This window comes from Trichogramma pretiosum, unplaced genomic scaffold (genome assembly GCF_000599845.2).
Source record: "Trichogramma pretiosum strain Unisexual culture from Peru unplaced genomic scaffold, Tpre_2.0 scaffold2, whole genome shotgun sequence".
Classification (NCBI taxonomy): domain Eukaryota; kingdom Metazoa; phylum Arthropoda; class Insecta; order Hymenoptera; family Trichogrammatidae; genus Trichogramma; species Trichogramma pretiosum.
This window is the reverse complement of record NW_019641687.1, coordinates 1,586,870-1,603,070: the sequence shown is the minus strand read 5'-3', so window position 1 is coordinate 1,603,070 and position 16,201 is coordinate 1,586,870. Positions and strand designations below refer to the sequence as shown.

The 16,201-nt window shown below is 41.3% G+C and overlaps 1 protein-coding gene across 1 annotated transcript in view; it reads right to left on the bottom strand.

Annotated features, from left to right (window-relative positions):
- Nucleotides 1-555: 555 nt before the first annotated feature.
- Nucleotides 556-16,201, bottom strand: part of LOC106655189 (otopetrin-1-like) — a 33,334-nt gene continuing 17,688 nt past the window's right edge. The window contains exons 2-11 of the mRNA XM_014375437.2: nucleotides 12,279-12,533; nucleotides 12,095-12,209; nucleotides 3,197-3,425; nucleotides 2,960-3,117; nucleotides 2,651-2,881; nucleotides 2,428-2,576; nucleotides 1,900-2,341; nucleotides 1,580-1,784; nucleotides 1,240-1,480; nucleotides 556-1,149 (exon numbers count right to left, since the gene is read on the bottom strand). Coding sequence (XP_014230923.1) covers nucleotides 1,272-1,480; nucleotides 1,580-1,784; nucleotides 1,900-2,341; nucleotides 2,428-2,576; nucleotides 2,651-2,881; nucleotides 2,960-3,117; nucleotides 3,197-3,425; nucleotides 12,095-12,209; nucleotides 12,279-12,533 — 1,993 coding nt within the window. The 3' untranslated portion in view covers nucleotides 556-1,149; nucleotides 1,240-1,271. The remainder of the gene's footprint in view (nucleotides 1,150-1,239; nucleotides 1,481-1,579; nucleotides 1,785-1,899; nucleotides 2,342-2,427; nucleotides 2,577-2,650; nucleotides 2,882-2,959; nucleotides 3,118-3,196; nucleotides 3,426-12,094; nucleotides 12,210-12,278; nucleotides 12,534-16,201) is intronic.

Here is a 16,201-nt window from a genome sequence, read left to right as displayed (position 1 = left end):
TGAAGATACATATACACATGAAATTAAACATAACATTTCTAGCTTCAAAGTATCGAGTATTTTAGTCACTAAATAAAGACTTTATGTCATTTACATTAATAATTTATTGTACATAAATAAAAAATTAATCATCCTAATTAGTTAGTTTAATGGCTGTTGGAATGAATTTAATTTTATACAAATTAAAAACAACTCTACTACTAAGTGTAAATAATGATTTTTTTTATATAATTTGTTTTATAATTAACGTTTGACGAGGATTCTAGATTATAATACTTAGAAATTTAATCGTTAATAATGGGATAGATAATAAGTATTCCATCCTTCATAATCAGCATGCGTTAAAAAATTAAAGCATTTTTAACTGAGCTAGTTTTGCGCTCTAGAATGATCAATAGAATGAAATTGTTTCTAAAATTATTTATGTCAAAAAAGGGAATCATCATTTCATCAATGGACGGTTAAAAATAATTTAATTTATTTCCGTATTGAGTATTTCACTATGTAAAAACTAGAATCTTAAGACTCCAGTGAATGATTATTTGAAGTCGGAGATTAAAAGAAGAATATTCACGCGAGCCGTGAAAATGTACATATAAATTAGTCACGATGTGACGATTAAACTTTTGTCATAATTGTCGTAACTTGAGCATGTGCAAATTGGGGTGCCATGGCACTTTACGAAAAGTTGCGGCAGCTGGAACGGTCGGGCCGAGCCTATTCTCCTCGCAGTCGTCGTCGTCGCCCAGCCGGCAATTATTGCCGTCGTCACCGTAGTACATGAACCTCCTGTCCTGCTTGGCCCTGGACGGTCCTCTGGGCTGTGGATTTCTCCAGGAGGCGCAACAGCTAAGCTCGCTGGGCACTCGTGGCGGATACGACGGATAGTGCAAACGATGGAGCCTCGGAGGCGGCGGCAGAGCGTAGGACGGCTCGAGGTACATCCAGCTGGCGCTGTCTACGTACGGGTGGTGCAGATAAGCGTGAGGCGTCTCGAGGTACGCGAGAGTCGATCGAGCGCGATTTCGATTGTTGTCGGTACTCCTCAACGACGAGGGCGGCCGATGCGTCAGTCGACGACGCTGCCGCTGGTACAAACGACTGTGGCGTGGCTTACTTTTACGGGGACACCAGACGTTCGGCTTGAACCTAGAAATGGTCGCATTAACTGTTAAATAAGTTTGGAACGATATCGGCAATTTTGTTGCACCGAAAGTAGAGAGTATGAGGTGTACGCACTGATAGCCAATATTACTGGAGATTCTGTTTTGTCAGTTGAGCGGATGATCGTTCTTGAGAGAGCGATAGCACTTGTTCCATGCCTCGAGCAGCAAGATGCAGCTGTGGAAACGATAAAAGATGAGCAGTGGCAAGCCGATTCGAGATATTATGCCCCAAGCCAGAACTCCGAAGAATCTCAATTGCAGCTCCTGCGATATCCAATTTTGAGTTATCACCGTGTCGAAAGCCCAAAGAACAGCTGAAATTTGTCATTTTGCATATGAGTTAGTGGAAAAAATTGTAATTAATATAAAATAAAATCATCTGCTACAAGCGCCTCGCATGTAAGATTACTTACTGTTACTGAACAGCAGGAACGTGATGACTTGTCTTCCCGGCTTAGCCAAGATCTGGAATCGCGTGATGCAGCATCGCTTGGAAGCTTCCCCGATCAGAGTGCTCTGAGCGAAGCATTGCAACAATTGCAAAACGGACGTAGCCAATAACATTGTGTGCCTCAGTCGCATGTCCTCGATATCCTTATTAATTTCTTCTCCCGTGTCCTGCAATTGTCAATGAACATCTCGTTGAGGATTTCATTTCGAATGATACGTACTCGAGCGTAAACGAATACCGCAACATCAAATAAAATTAACGATCAGTGTAGAGAAAACGTACGGGCAAATTGAAGAGAGAACAGGCGCATACGACGATGGTGAAAATGGAGTAAAGCTGCACCCCGAAGAGGGCCACGTTGCTGAGCATCGAGTCGAGCTGGGCCGGCGAGCGCGTCACCACGGACATCTGTCGGATCTGCACGAGGCCGCTGGCGGTCATGACGCCGCTCAGCGCCAGGATGCCGATGAGCGTGCCGCAGGTGAGGCAGGTGAGTGTCGTGGCCGGGAAGTTCTCGTCGTCGCGCACCACCAGGAAGATGAGGATGACGACGATGCCGGCCACCATGCACAAGATGCCGAGGAAGAGGCCCTTGGACGAGCCGTCGCAGCCGACCCGACTCGACGACGGCAGATCCTTCATGCTGTGGAACTTTTTGTGGAGGGCCCGCGACGACTTGCCCACGTTCTGGCCCATGACAAAGGTCACCGCTGCGGCTATCAAACTGTCCAACGTTTTCAACGTGTCTCGTCAGTAAATTATTGATAATTTTCACCTATAAGAACGAGTGAGCCATTTTCATCCACTCACCTGAATTGAACTATGAAAGGATAGAGGAAAGGCATGCTCGACGTCCACAGCTGTCCCAGCGAGTTGGTATTGAGGCACTCCTGCAGGGCCACCACTTGGGATATTTGCTCCTGAGAAATCGGCTCGTACCTCTCGGCTTGGCGTTGGTGCTCGTAATGAGCTTCGTCTGTAGTGCAACACAATCCACGTTACTGTTACAGTTTGTTCAACTTTTCTAACTAACGATTTGATATTGGAACTTACCATTGATGGACTGTCTGGTAAGGGACTCTGGAAAACCTCGTAAATTCAGCGTCGACGACGAAGTCAGGGGTCCACGCTGAGCGACGTGAACGAAGTACGTCCACTCTTGGGCCGAGTCCCATATGACCAGACGCACCCACACGGCGATGTTGGTCGCGGCCAAATGCGTGAAACCGAATCTGGCAGCGAGACCGAATTTCTCAACCAACACCTGTTGAAATTAAAATTACAAGCCAATGAAAAATATGAATTTTGAAATGACGCCCGTAGGTGCGACGGTTCCACTTACTTGCGAATTGACGAAGAGAAAGTGCATTTGTAAGAAAGTGAAAAGTCCGTGCAGCACCGGATGCACGAAGATGACGTCGGTGAGACACTCGGCGCCCTGCATCATGGTGTGCATGGCCATCTCCAAGCCGTTGAACACGAGGGTAGCCAAGCCGAAAACTAAGCGATAAGAGAGTTGCGTAAAAAAGAAGATTCACTTCGAAAGTCCTACGATATTAAGGGCCAGGTCAAAACTTACGTAGAGCTCCGACGCGAATGTAAAAACTCGTGGGCGTAGTCCTCGATCTCGAGATGTGCGCCAGCTTGAGGGAGCCGAACCTCGTGAGCGAGGCGGCCCCGAGCTCGACGTCACCGAGGCCTCGGCGACCTCCTCGCCGCATACTGCCGCAACTGTCCACCAGCACCCAAATGTAAATGGCTAGGATGACGACTACGCTGCCCACGTACATGTACATGAGAAATATGCCCTGTAAAATAACATTCAATTTTAAATATATTCTTGTGAATCTTTTGAATCAAAACTTTTTAACGATGTTAATTATTAGTCGAAGTTCGTAACTAACGTCAAGCGCTATTACGCGCAATCTACGTGCTAGTATGGCCTTTTCAAAGGCAGGGTATTTCGCGCGCAATGATTTAAGCCGTCAGCGCTGCACACGCGATTGCTCGGCTGCGGCGGACGCGGCGGTCGGCAGCCGACTCGCAACGTGTGAATAGTGATCACTCTATTAGGGGCCTTCCATAAATTACGTAATGGTATTTTTTGATTTTTTCGATACACCCCCCTGCCATGTAATGGATAGTAAGATTCTACATACCCCCCCTCCCCCTCTCTGTAGTAATCGTAATGACCCCTTCCTGAAAAAAAACTGAAAAAACTGATGCATCAAAAAAAAAAAAATCACAAAAACTGACGAGCAATATATTTTTTATAATTCAAACATTGAATTCTTTTTTTATTATTTATTTGTGTTCTAATTTCTAGATTTAACAATTTTTGGATCAATATTTGGTCTCTTGATTAATACATTTTTGAACAAAAATAATTCTTACATTATAAAAATAATAATTTTTAATATAATTTTAAATTATTTTTAAGTAATTAATGTTTTAAGCGTCTTCAGTCCAATCACACTCAAGCCATTCTTGTATGGACTTTATGATGGGTAAATCATCTTCTGGTACAGGTTGCTCATTGGGAATTAATATATCCCTCGCAATAAGCTCCTCGATATCCCACCATTCAACGTCTTCTAAATCATTGTTTTTAACAATACATAAAGCTTCATTTTCGCGGCGCTTAATGACTTCGACAGAAATTTTTTTTTTTACTTTCTTAATTTTAGGATGAATAGCTTTTCTATGCGCTTCAACATTTTTCATACTCGCAAAATATATATCACAGTAGCGGCAAACTCTATCCTTCAAAAATATTTATAATATATAGTAAAAAATGTGTGCTCACGCAGTGTGTGCACTAAAACATAGTTCTGATTCATAATACTATTGATGTGTATAATTTTATAAAAAAAAATTTAATACGAATGTAATATTCAAATTACGTAATATTTTTGAAATACCCCCCTACCCCCCCTACATAATTATTAGTAAGGAAATTCGCCAACCACCCCCCTCCCAAAGGTCATTACGTAATTAATGGAAGGCCCCTTACTTTGTCGACACTCCACTGTCTCCTTCGCGCTGTGCAGGTTCGTGCGAGTTGTTCGCTCATCGACATAACGTTAGTTTTTGAGTACGTTAACACAGTATATATATACGGTCTTCGTCTAAACAAAAAAGAACGCATCGCCCGCAGAAAGAACATTACCCTCACGAAAAAAGTGAAGAATATTGTGTGTGTTGTGCGTAAGTGCCGCAAACAATGGGCAACGTGTGGTCTGACGACGAATTCGACGGAAATTTCCATGACGAGGGTGAAAACTACGATGAATTCGATGAAATTTTCTATGATGAAAGTGAAAGCGGCGAAGAATTCGATGGAAATTTCTATGGCGAGGGCGAAAATGACGATGATTCCGATGCAAGTTTTCATAGCGAGCGCGGGAGCGACGACTATGATCCAGCGGAAATGGATCGTATTAACCAAGAAAACTTGAAAAAATTGAAGAGTATGCGCGAACGGACCGATTGGGAGATTGAAGAAGAACGAAAAAAATTTATCTTCGATCTCATCTACTTAATCAGGGATTGGAGGCGGCCACTTCCAAATCTCCATTTGGAAAACGTTTTACGAAAGGAAGAAATTCATTGGCTTCTTACGGAATCCATGGTTGGCGACTTAAACTACGACGGAGAAGAAATAATCGATTTTGTGGCTCGCACTGACTACAAGGACATGCCCGACGTTGATGAAGACGGCAAGCCACCGTCGCTACGCACAACACCAGTGCATCATGCGTTTGGACGCAGAAAAGAAACATGGACTATTCATTGTCTATTCAAGATATACGACAGATTCGACGTGAATTACATGGACGAGTTCGGCCTAACGCATTTTCATGTGGCCTGCATGTATGGCCATGTCGACGTAGTCGAAAAATTTCTCGAGCTTGGTCAGGATCCCAACTGCCTCGTACCGGAAACAGCTCAATCACCACTGCACTTGGCCCTGAACCACTGCTCAAGGCAAGTGACCAAATTGTTGCTGAAATATGGCGCGAATCCGAATTTAATTGACGAAAATTTCTCGACTCCTCTGCATATTATTTGCAAATTTCAACACAGTGATGTCCTGGCGAATATGTTATTTGAGCTCGCCAACGACAAATATGAGCCAGTGCAGATCGATGCCCAGAACAAGTTTGGTAACACGCCGCTAAACTTAACGGTGGTCAGCGACAACAAGAAAGTGGCGGAATTGCTGCTGAAAAAAGGCGCTGATCCAAATTCAGCCGATGAAGAGGGATTGACACCTTTATACGCTATTTGTAAGAGAGGCGAAGGTTTTGATAACAACTGTGATGGCTGGGTGAAAATGTTATTTGAGATCAGTGATGAAAAACATGAACCGGTGAGGATTGATGCTCGGGACAAGTGGGGTCGGACAGCCCTTCAATGGGCCGTGGTGAACTTCTTGCCCAATGTAGTCGAGATTTTGCTGAATCGTGGGGCTGATCTATCTACATTGGTTTTTCCAACAGCAAGTCACTTTGCTGAGGAATTAATACAACAGGATGATGAAACTTTGCTGGAATTTAAATTGAGATTGGCATCTAGCGCTGCTGCTGTCATTAGAAGCTTAGAGAAAAGAGGATACGAACTGGACCAAAGCGGGGCCCAAACGATTATGAAATTGCTCGCCAAAAACGAATTGTTCCTGAAGTCGGTAGATCTCCAACCACGTTTGTTTGAAAACACAAAGTTTGTGAGCCACTCGAAAATGTTGATGATGACTCCAAATCTATCGCTCTACGACCTGATCCGGTTACCAACCCAGAAGGCAGCGAAGCTATACACGTTTGTAGACTACTTCAAGAACGGAAATATATTGTGGAAGTTTCCCGAAAGACAATCAGAAATTTGTGTTGCGCATCTGTGTGAGATACTGTTGAGAAGAATTTTCCGACGATGCGCCTTAGATCCATTCTTGAAGCTGACGCGCTATCGACTGCCTATTCTTTGCTGCGATATGATTATCGAGCAACTTATGAACGAAGATTTGTGGCATATTTGCCTGGTGATTACAGACCAAAGCTTGTAATGGCTTCATTGGAATATTTGAAATACTTTGTTATGTTCAGTGTTACTTAATGTTGCATGTTTATTATAATATTTGAATAAATAAATTGAAAATGATTTAATTCATCGATTTCTCTAAATTTTTTAATCGTATAATTTTATTTTAGATATAATTAAAACAATTAATTTAAAAAAAAACTTCAAAACGAGTTTATTTATTGCGAAATAAATTGAAAAAAATTCCTTGATACGAATAATTTTTTTTAATATAGGTAAGTATCCACAATCACGTCGAAATTGCCCTAGAAACCAATCACTTTTAGAAAAGAAAATTCACGCGTCGTTAGATATTTTCGTCTTTTTTTTTTATCTCCAACGGCAGAATCAGCATCCACTCCAGCATCTACAATTCATACTCGAAGACGTAACTGTGAAGGATAAGAGTATGCTGCACCGCAAGCATCGAGCTCGCTCAGATAGACGCGAATGCATGTGCGTCTGTAAAGACGATGCATTCAGACGTAGCCATTATATTATGCATCGCAGTGCAGCTGTACAGAGCTGTACACACACACACACACACACATATATATTCGAAGTAAAATCGACGAGTCCGTAGTCCTTAGGGGCAATTTCAACTGTACACATAGTTTTGCTCCGCGAGCGCATATGATCCGTAATTGCGGCAGACGTCCGATGATGTATCGGTATCTGTCAGTGTCTGCACACACACGTGTGTGTGTATGCGCAGTTATTGCATAGAGTTCTCTCGCATGTATGCGTGGGGGCTGCTCACGCCAGAGCGCGCCAAACTATATGTACGAGATTACTGCATCCGAGCCGACTACTCCGAGAGCATTTAAGTAGTGTGCTGGGCAGATTTCTGTGCCTCAACTGGTGCTTGGAATACATCGAGCTTCCCTAATACACTCCTCAATTTCAGACACCGATGTTTTTTACAGCTTAGACGGCCGATCCTCCATATACTTAGGAGCTACTACAGTTTTGCAAGCATCGCTGCGCGCCACACATTTTCCATTTCACTTTTATACTCTCGCCACGCGAAATTACTTTTCTGCATCTCTGAAAGGTCCTGCAAAGTATTCTTGCGCGCGCCCATATACGAACCGACAAAGCAATTCCTTGTCTCGAAAAGCAAAAGTTGCTAAAGAAAATATCGTCATTATGCTTTCGCGGCAAGTTTCGTGGAAGTCGAGCTACGTATGTATTCGCTTAACTTAATAAATCATCCTTATACCGTGAAAATCTTTTCTCGCGCGATTACGATCTCGGCGAAAAATCGAAGTTCATTGTGCGCGATATACTGACAGTTCGATGATTAATGTTGCGATATGTATACCTATCTCGCGTGCGCGCGCCTATTTATAGAGATTCTATTCGCGGCCTGTGCAGTAACGTACGCGGATAACGGCTTTGTATTGTACTTGAGTAGTTTTCGGTAAACTGTGTGATATATGCAACAGTGCCAAGTTGGTGCGCGAATTTACAAGCCGATATTCGTGGAAAAGTCAGACAGTCGAGCGCATTATTGACGCACTGGCAGTAAACTGTTGCCTGGATTTTAGAAACAGAAACTTCATCATCCTTACGGACTAACTCAGTGCTTTGAAGTATCTTAGCTCACTTCAATTTAACAGAAAACTTTAAAATTTAAGAAAAAATTGAATAACTCGGTCGATTTTGACTGGATCCTATCTCATATATAGTAAGAGTCACGAGACCTATTCAAACGTTTGAAATCCTTTATCGATCTTTATGAACAGAGAAAGATGAGGGAACACGGAACTCAATTGTAAAAGCAATGGTTTAATGTTTAAGATAAATGGGAGTAGTATATTTTCAATTAATGATAAATTTTAAAAAAGTCCTCGCATTTCGGCCAAAAACTGTCTCGCTCAATCATAGTAAAAAAAAAGTTCAATTAATACAGTGGTCGCCGCTTAAGAGAATCACTGTGTGACAAAAATTTTCATTCTATTAAGCGGATGATTCTACTATCCGATAGGGATTGCAATAACTTATAAATAACTTTGAATCCGAGAAATTATGCATTATTATAATAAATAATTTATTATTATAAATGAATATATATATATATATAATTTATATAATAAATTATTTATTATTAAATATTTATTCAAATCATATGTGACACCATTATAATTTAGTAAAATAGTCATTTATCTTGGTTTGTTTTTTCTTTTGGTCAATTATTTTGAAAATAAATTTTTCAAATTTGTAGTACTCTTCAAAGGATTTCGAACGATGTTGAACTCCTCGTCTCAAGACTTGTAATGCGTTAAACATTTCTAGATTATTAGGTGCGGGTTCTATACTATCATCTTCCTCTTCAATTTCTGATTCATCTGTGTCCAATTTTTGGCATATGTCATCATCTGTTGGCTTTCCAGAGGTTTCTAGACATTCGTCAATATCTATCCACTCGTCAAAAACCTCATGTGTCATATCTTCCGGATAAATTTCGTTCAAGCTAACGTTGCTCGAAATATTACATATTTCATTAGTTCCGTTAACAAACCCAGCCTTTCTAAAACAATTTTTTATCGTTTCGCTAGATACATAAGACCAAGCTTCTTTGATCTGATGTAGCGCATCAAGCAGAGAGGTCTTCTTGGCAATGTCATTGGCTTTGACATTTTGTTGATTATCTAATATTTGTATAATCCGTTCCCTCATTGTTCTTCGATAGTACGCTTTTAATGTACGAATTATACCTTGATCGCAAGGCTGTATCAGAGACGTCGTGTTGGCAGGTAAATAAACCACTGTAATATTTTTCATAGGCTCTAAGTTTGAATGTGCACCGCAATTATCAATGGTTAATAAAATTTTGCGTTTTAATTGTCTATCCCAATTTCGTAGCCAATCAGAAAAAATGTCTCTTGTCATCCACGCGTTTCTGTTGGCCGTGTAAGCAATAGGCAATTGAGTCACATCTTTGAAGCATTGTGGATTCTTAAATTTTCCAATAACAAACAGGTCTTTTTTTTCACCTGCCATACTGGCACAGCATAACAACGTTATACGCTCCTTACTTGTTTTGAAGCCTTTCGTATTTTCTGATTTTAGAGCATATGTATGCTCTGGTAATGCTCGGTAGTATAAACCCGTTTCGTCAGCATTAAATATATCGCTTGGCGAATAATTTTTAGATATTTCTGGCCATTCTTGTATAAACCACTCATTTGCACTTGTAAAATCAGCTTCGGCTTGTTCACCATGTGGCTTGCGATACACAATATTTTCTCGGCCTCTCCAACGTGAGAGCCAACCGTCAGTGGCCTTGAAATTTTCTTTGCCTAATTTCTTTGACAAATCTTCAGCTTTTGCTTTAAGTAACGGGCCATTAATTGGAGCGCCTTTTTCTCTCACTTCCACAAACCATTTCTTCAACGTTTTTTCTACGTCTTCGTCTTTGCCGCATCGTTTTCTCTTGCGGCTGAGATTTTCGTGAGAGCAAGAGGTACTTTCTATCTCGTAACGATTTAATAATAATCTACTAAGAGTAGCTTGTGATATGTTTAATAACAGCGCTGCATCACTTTGTGATAAATTTGGCAACAAATCATATTTTTTTAGTAGCTCCTTTTTTTCAAGGACACTTAAGCCTTTTCTATGAACTATAGCTGATGATTTTTTCATACTTGTATCACTAACACAATTAATTATTATGAGCATGTAATACCGACGGTGCTATGAGAAAGTACTGACAATGAAACTTGTATTTAATCGACAACAACATTGAATGTAAACATCGTCTTCAAACTAAATTTGATTCTATTAAGCGAAAAGTTTATTCACTTAAGCGGTGAATTTTACATGTATAAGGATACGGGAAAATCATTGTTAGGATTTTTGATTCATTTAACCGGCGTATTCTATTAAGCGCAATTCTCTTAAGCGGCGACCACTGTATATCTAATAAAAAAAGTGCGAATATCTCTAACGAGGTTCAATATACACTAAAATATAAAAAAAAAGTATACTGACGTGTACTATACGCGTCTCGCAAATGTATATCGCCATGCAACTTTCGAGTTTGTTCTATTGAAATACTTTTTGTTTTTTGCTGCTTCTCTCCGTTAAGTAATTTATCGGACGAATGCAACGATGAGTGTAAAATAGAACAATTTAACGAATTTAATATCGAAACGAATTGGGCGTCTCTTTCAGAGTAGTAAATGTAACAGTTCCTTATTTACCCTTGTAAGTGGAGCACGAGAATTTATGTGTTCTCCATATCAAGGTGTAGCGAGAGAGATCGATAATGTATTATTTGTAATAGCTCGATTGGATAATGATAGGCACTGCACTTTTTAATGATATTGTGCAATTTTTACGTTAAAATAAAAATGCTTATGAAGTTTATGATTGTATAATTCTATCCACGAAATGAACATTCGGTCTTTTGCCGAGCAATAACAATGCGACGATTTGGCTGCTTTGAAACTATTGTAAATTTAGATGATACAATTCATAATCGGAATTAGTTGGTCCGAACAAACACGGAGAAAAAACTATTATTGTCAAGTTGAATTATACGAGTTGCAAAGGTGCAACGATCGGCGCTCTTTTTTATTGCTGCGCTGCAGATCCGTTCGAAGAATATACAGCACATATCGTTTGACTTTCAACACAACGATACGTACACGTATATGCAGATACGTAAGCGTGCAGGTATATCCACGAAGCCTCCAATCACGATACCAATGAGAGTCTTTAACGATGCCCGAGCGAAATCGCAAATATTATATGGCTGAATGGCGCGCCGGCGCCGCGGCGCTGTATCGCCAGTCGAACTGCGTGCAGGGGCGCGGCTTTTCCTCTGCAACCTTGTGCCGGCTCGGCGCGGCGCTCTCTGCATTTTATTATAGCGGATCTCGCGGCAGCGGCGCCGAGTCTATGAGTTTTTTGACTCAGCGACTCGCGAAAGTGAGAGTTACGATTTTTATTCCGATGAATAATGCAAAATCCATAAGATTTCACGATGATGCCAATCGACAGCTGTATACGCCATAATATACGTATTATGACTTGTATATTATACGCGCCTCTTTGCAAACGATATACTTTCTTCGATGCAACGCGCGCATAATATTGCACTTGCTCAAACGCTCGTTTAACAAATTGGTTGAATTTTTTAGCAGCTGATAAAAGTCCGCGCCGTATCATAGCCCGTTGAGCGCCACGACGTGGAAAATGTTTCCTCGATTCACGGGGAAGGTCGATGATCTGCGAATCGGTCGCGCGCTGTTATACGCGAATGCGCTTCAAATTGCGAAAGTTTCTAATGACTAGATGGGATTATTTTTAATAACGTTCGATGGAATATGCCACGCGAAATTTTTCATGAAAAGCGCAAGTTTCGAATTTGAATTAAAAAAAAAATTGTTACCTGAAGACTGAGTAGTGGCACGGGCGTATCCATGACTTCGGCCAAACACAGAGCCATCGTTAGGACGATAACGAGCTCGCCGTAAACGTTCGACAAGACGATCCATAATTGTGAACTGTAATCACACGATACGATTAATAAAAGGTCGATCTCAATCGGCTGAAAATCTGTTGGAATTACTCACAATGGCTCCGAATGGTCGAGGAGATCGTCGGGACTCCTGGACCTGGCGAGTATCCTGGATACCAGGGACTTGGGGGGTGGCGAGTGCGATCGGCCCCCGGGCAAATCGTCGAGGTGACGATCCGCTCGACCGGGTCCGGACGACGCTAAGCCACCCCCGTTGCCGGGGCCGCCGTTCACCGTGTCACCTGTCGTGCTGCCCGTCTCATTCAGGCTGTCCTTATCGTGCTCGGCGTTATTGTTGTTCGAGCTGCTGCTGTTGTTGTTGTTGCTCGTGCTGTTGTTATTGTTATTGTGATTGTGGTTGTTTGCTGCATCGCATAGAAAGTAAACAAGTCAATATGAGTTTTGGTTCGAGCTTCATAAATTTAAATGACCGAGAATATGTAAAAATTGAAAGGTGTTTCACGTAGAAAGGCTATTCAGAGTAACGATTCAGAACAGAATTAGACGAAATAAAATTAACGTTTTTATGGGAAAATAATAGAGATTAAGTTGGTTGAAAAAGCCAACGAATTGTTCATTTATGAAGTTGTAAACGTCGAGATAACAAAAAACTTTACTTCTCGAAATGAAGTCAGAATCATTAATCTTCCACACTCGGACCGACAGAATAAACTTTAAAAGTGCCAATTAATTATACAATCCTTAGCTATCTACGCATAATCAGAAATTTGCAGCTGTTTACAACGTATAAGCTGCGTATTATATGGGTGTATCTGCGAGTAAGAGTGAGAAATAAGCAAATGTACAAACATAAATAGTGATTCGTTGCATTTCGATGTAGAACAAACTTTTTACATAATGAAACACATACACACATCTCTTTGCAACGCTGTGCTGACGCTGTTTTTTCGTGCAGATAAAAATCTGCCAAATGTAAACTATATATAACTTTCTCTAGTTCACGCGAGCGTTTAGCACATATTGTACCGCGTGTGTACTTTTTTCTCCCCACGGCTTATATTCGCGCTGCTGCAAATCGCCTCCAATTGTACACACACACATATATCGATGTATTATACGCGATGCTTTTGTGCGTGGATTCTTTTTCCTTTTTTTTCTTTCATTTGAGAAGATCGCGTGACGCTACGTCGAGCGAATCGCTCGCGCGCGCGCGCGCCAAGCAGAGACAAGCCTGATTACTATATGCGCGTTTTGCGCTGCTATACATGGGCGAGTTGGGCGATGTGCGGTCGGGCATCGATGCTTCGTGCAAAAAGTTCACGGGTGCGTTAAATTACATACATGATTCCAGTTGAGTATAACTGATGAGTCCGTATCGCCAACGCAGAGCTCACCTTTGTGTATATGCGTGTCTATGCGTGGGTGTACACTTTTTTTCTCCTTAGTGGAGTTTTCGCTTTTTCCGAAACCTCGATGCAGAGAATCATCATAATACCTGCACTTGCGTATATCGTATGTGTAGCCGTGAGCCATCGTGAAACTTCCATTGTACGTATCGACCGATTCTCTGTCAAATTGTTCAAGTTTGCAGAAATTTAAGGCAAAAAATGATTTTAAGATTTTTTTCTAAAGTTATTCAGGGCTGATAGGTATTACTTCAAATTAAGTAAAAACATCAATTTAATAAATAAACACATTCATGCTTCCAAAAATATCTTTTCAAAGAGTCAAACAATTCTAATAGAATCAAGAGTCATTTCCAACAAAGTAGACAAAATTTTCATCGTGTCATCGAAAATAAAAGGTCATACGTTATTTTGAGAGTCTCCGGTCATTGTTACTGGATCAACGCGCCACGTGTGGGGACACGAGATCTTTCATCGTGAAATATACCTAAATGTATTAATATGTTAATCGATCAAATTGGACATTTCCAGAATCGATGATTAATTCAGCAGCGAACAGCAGATACGACATTTTTAAAGCGATATTCAGGCACTGACTGTATCATTGAAATGAGAAATTTGATTCGACTTTACACGGTTATTATTAAATAATTTTTATTTTTAATTATAACAAGAAATATAATAAAGACTAAAGAAAGTATCTGGAAAATCGTATAACGTTGGTTGATATATTAAAAGTGGTAGTGGTATTGCGATGCAGCAGTTGGGTTTTTATATTTTGGTAAAAACTAATATAGATCGAAATTTCAACGAATACAATAACACACGATCATAGACTTAGATCGCAACATGTTTAGGTTCTTCCCCATAGAAGCAGTATAACAAAGAAAAAACCCCAACAAAAAGTCCGAAATTCTATGAAAGTATAGTTTGAATTCCAACTTGGGTAAACCACATGAAGCGAGATGAAAAAAGGCAAAAATAATCGAAGCAATTCGAAGCCTCGTGCAAATAAAAAAACAAATCCAGAAAATGCCTCTCTTCGTATATGGCTCGCGCAACGAGATATCTCACGCAGAATTATACGCGATCTCGAGCAGTTCCAAATCTCAAGGTCATCGGCCCGTTATAAAGTGAAAACTTTTCGTTATAAACAAGCGCATTATCCCTGCCCACGAGGCGCTCTGAGAAGCAGCAGCAGCAGCAGCAGTGTTATCCACAGCAGAATCAGCAGCCGCAGCAGCCATTGCACTCATCCGCGGCACAGAGATTCTACCTGCGCGAGAGAGAACGTGCTGCATCACGCGTACGTGCGCACGAGAGCGAAAATATATAAATATGTGCAAGAGCAGCAGCAGCAGCAGCCGCTGCAGCGGTATACATAATGTCCCAATTAGTCGTGCCGTTGTTATAAAGGCCCGAGACAGATAGGGCATATGAGAGAGAGAGGCGCGATTATTATGTCTAATTCCGATCCTGGCGCGTGTGTGCTTTTATTATTATTATATGTTTGTGTGTGTATGCAGCTTGATAAATAAGCCGTGCGAGAAAACGAGAAAGTCGACGCGGCGCTTGCGCGATTTTTGCTCGAGGGACTGCTGCACTGGCTGGCACTGCACCGCGCGCGTATTATATACAAATGCAGATTTAGGATGGGCCATCTGATAATATGCCACAATTCGTATATGCCTCGAGTGCGCCACTGTAACTTGCCCATTTAGCTGTAGGCTCTTCGGCCTAGACAAAGAAATTCTAGACTCGGACGCTCAGCTGTTTGGGCGAAAGTTGCACCGAGATGAAGACGAATGATAGAAGTAACGAATAATTTCCAACTTCAGCTGTATGGTCAAGTTTGTCATTTAAGATGAAAGTGCAAAAAATAGCTGCAATCGTCACCGATCGAGAAAATGATAATCAGAGCTGTTGCGGTAACAAGTGTGATTGATAATGATATTTATCAAACCCCTTCAACTAAGGTTTTTTTATTATGTCACCAGTGAGGTGTCGTAGATAACTTTCGGTCCGTTGAATTAAGGACAAAAGTTCGAATTCGAAAAAAAAAAACTACTTGAAACTGCCAAGACCACGAAGTCCTGCGCTGGACGTGCAGATCGGCTTGTCAAATGCGCAGTGCCGCTGTAGTACGTGGCCTCTGCGCATCGCGTTTAGAAAATACCGGTTCGCTTTTGGCCCCGTTTCTTCTGGTGCGCATCTTGGAAAGTTATACATGCATTACGGCGGTGCGCGAGCACGTGTATGTATACACGCATTGCGCAGGATCTAGCACTGCACCCATCGCGTATGCAGTCCAGCTGCGGATTTATCCGCGCTCTCGAGTAGCAGCGCAGACCTCACGCGACAGATGTTCGCGCGCGTGTCAGTTTTGCACCGACGCATGATTTATGATGGATTTGCCTCGACGATCGTACTATAATGGTCGCGTCGTTGTGGGAGCTACCTCGTACTTTTTATTTTATGGTATCAAAGAGAAAACTACGCCACTTTCAGCTTTTACTTTGAGTAAAGAGACCCGTACTTAAGTCGAATTTTATAAAATAGTTTTGCGCGTTTTTTACTGCCGGAAAATTATAGGCTACTTGATAATCTAGGA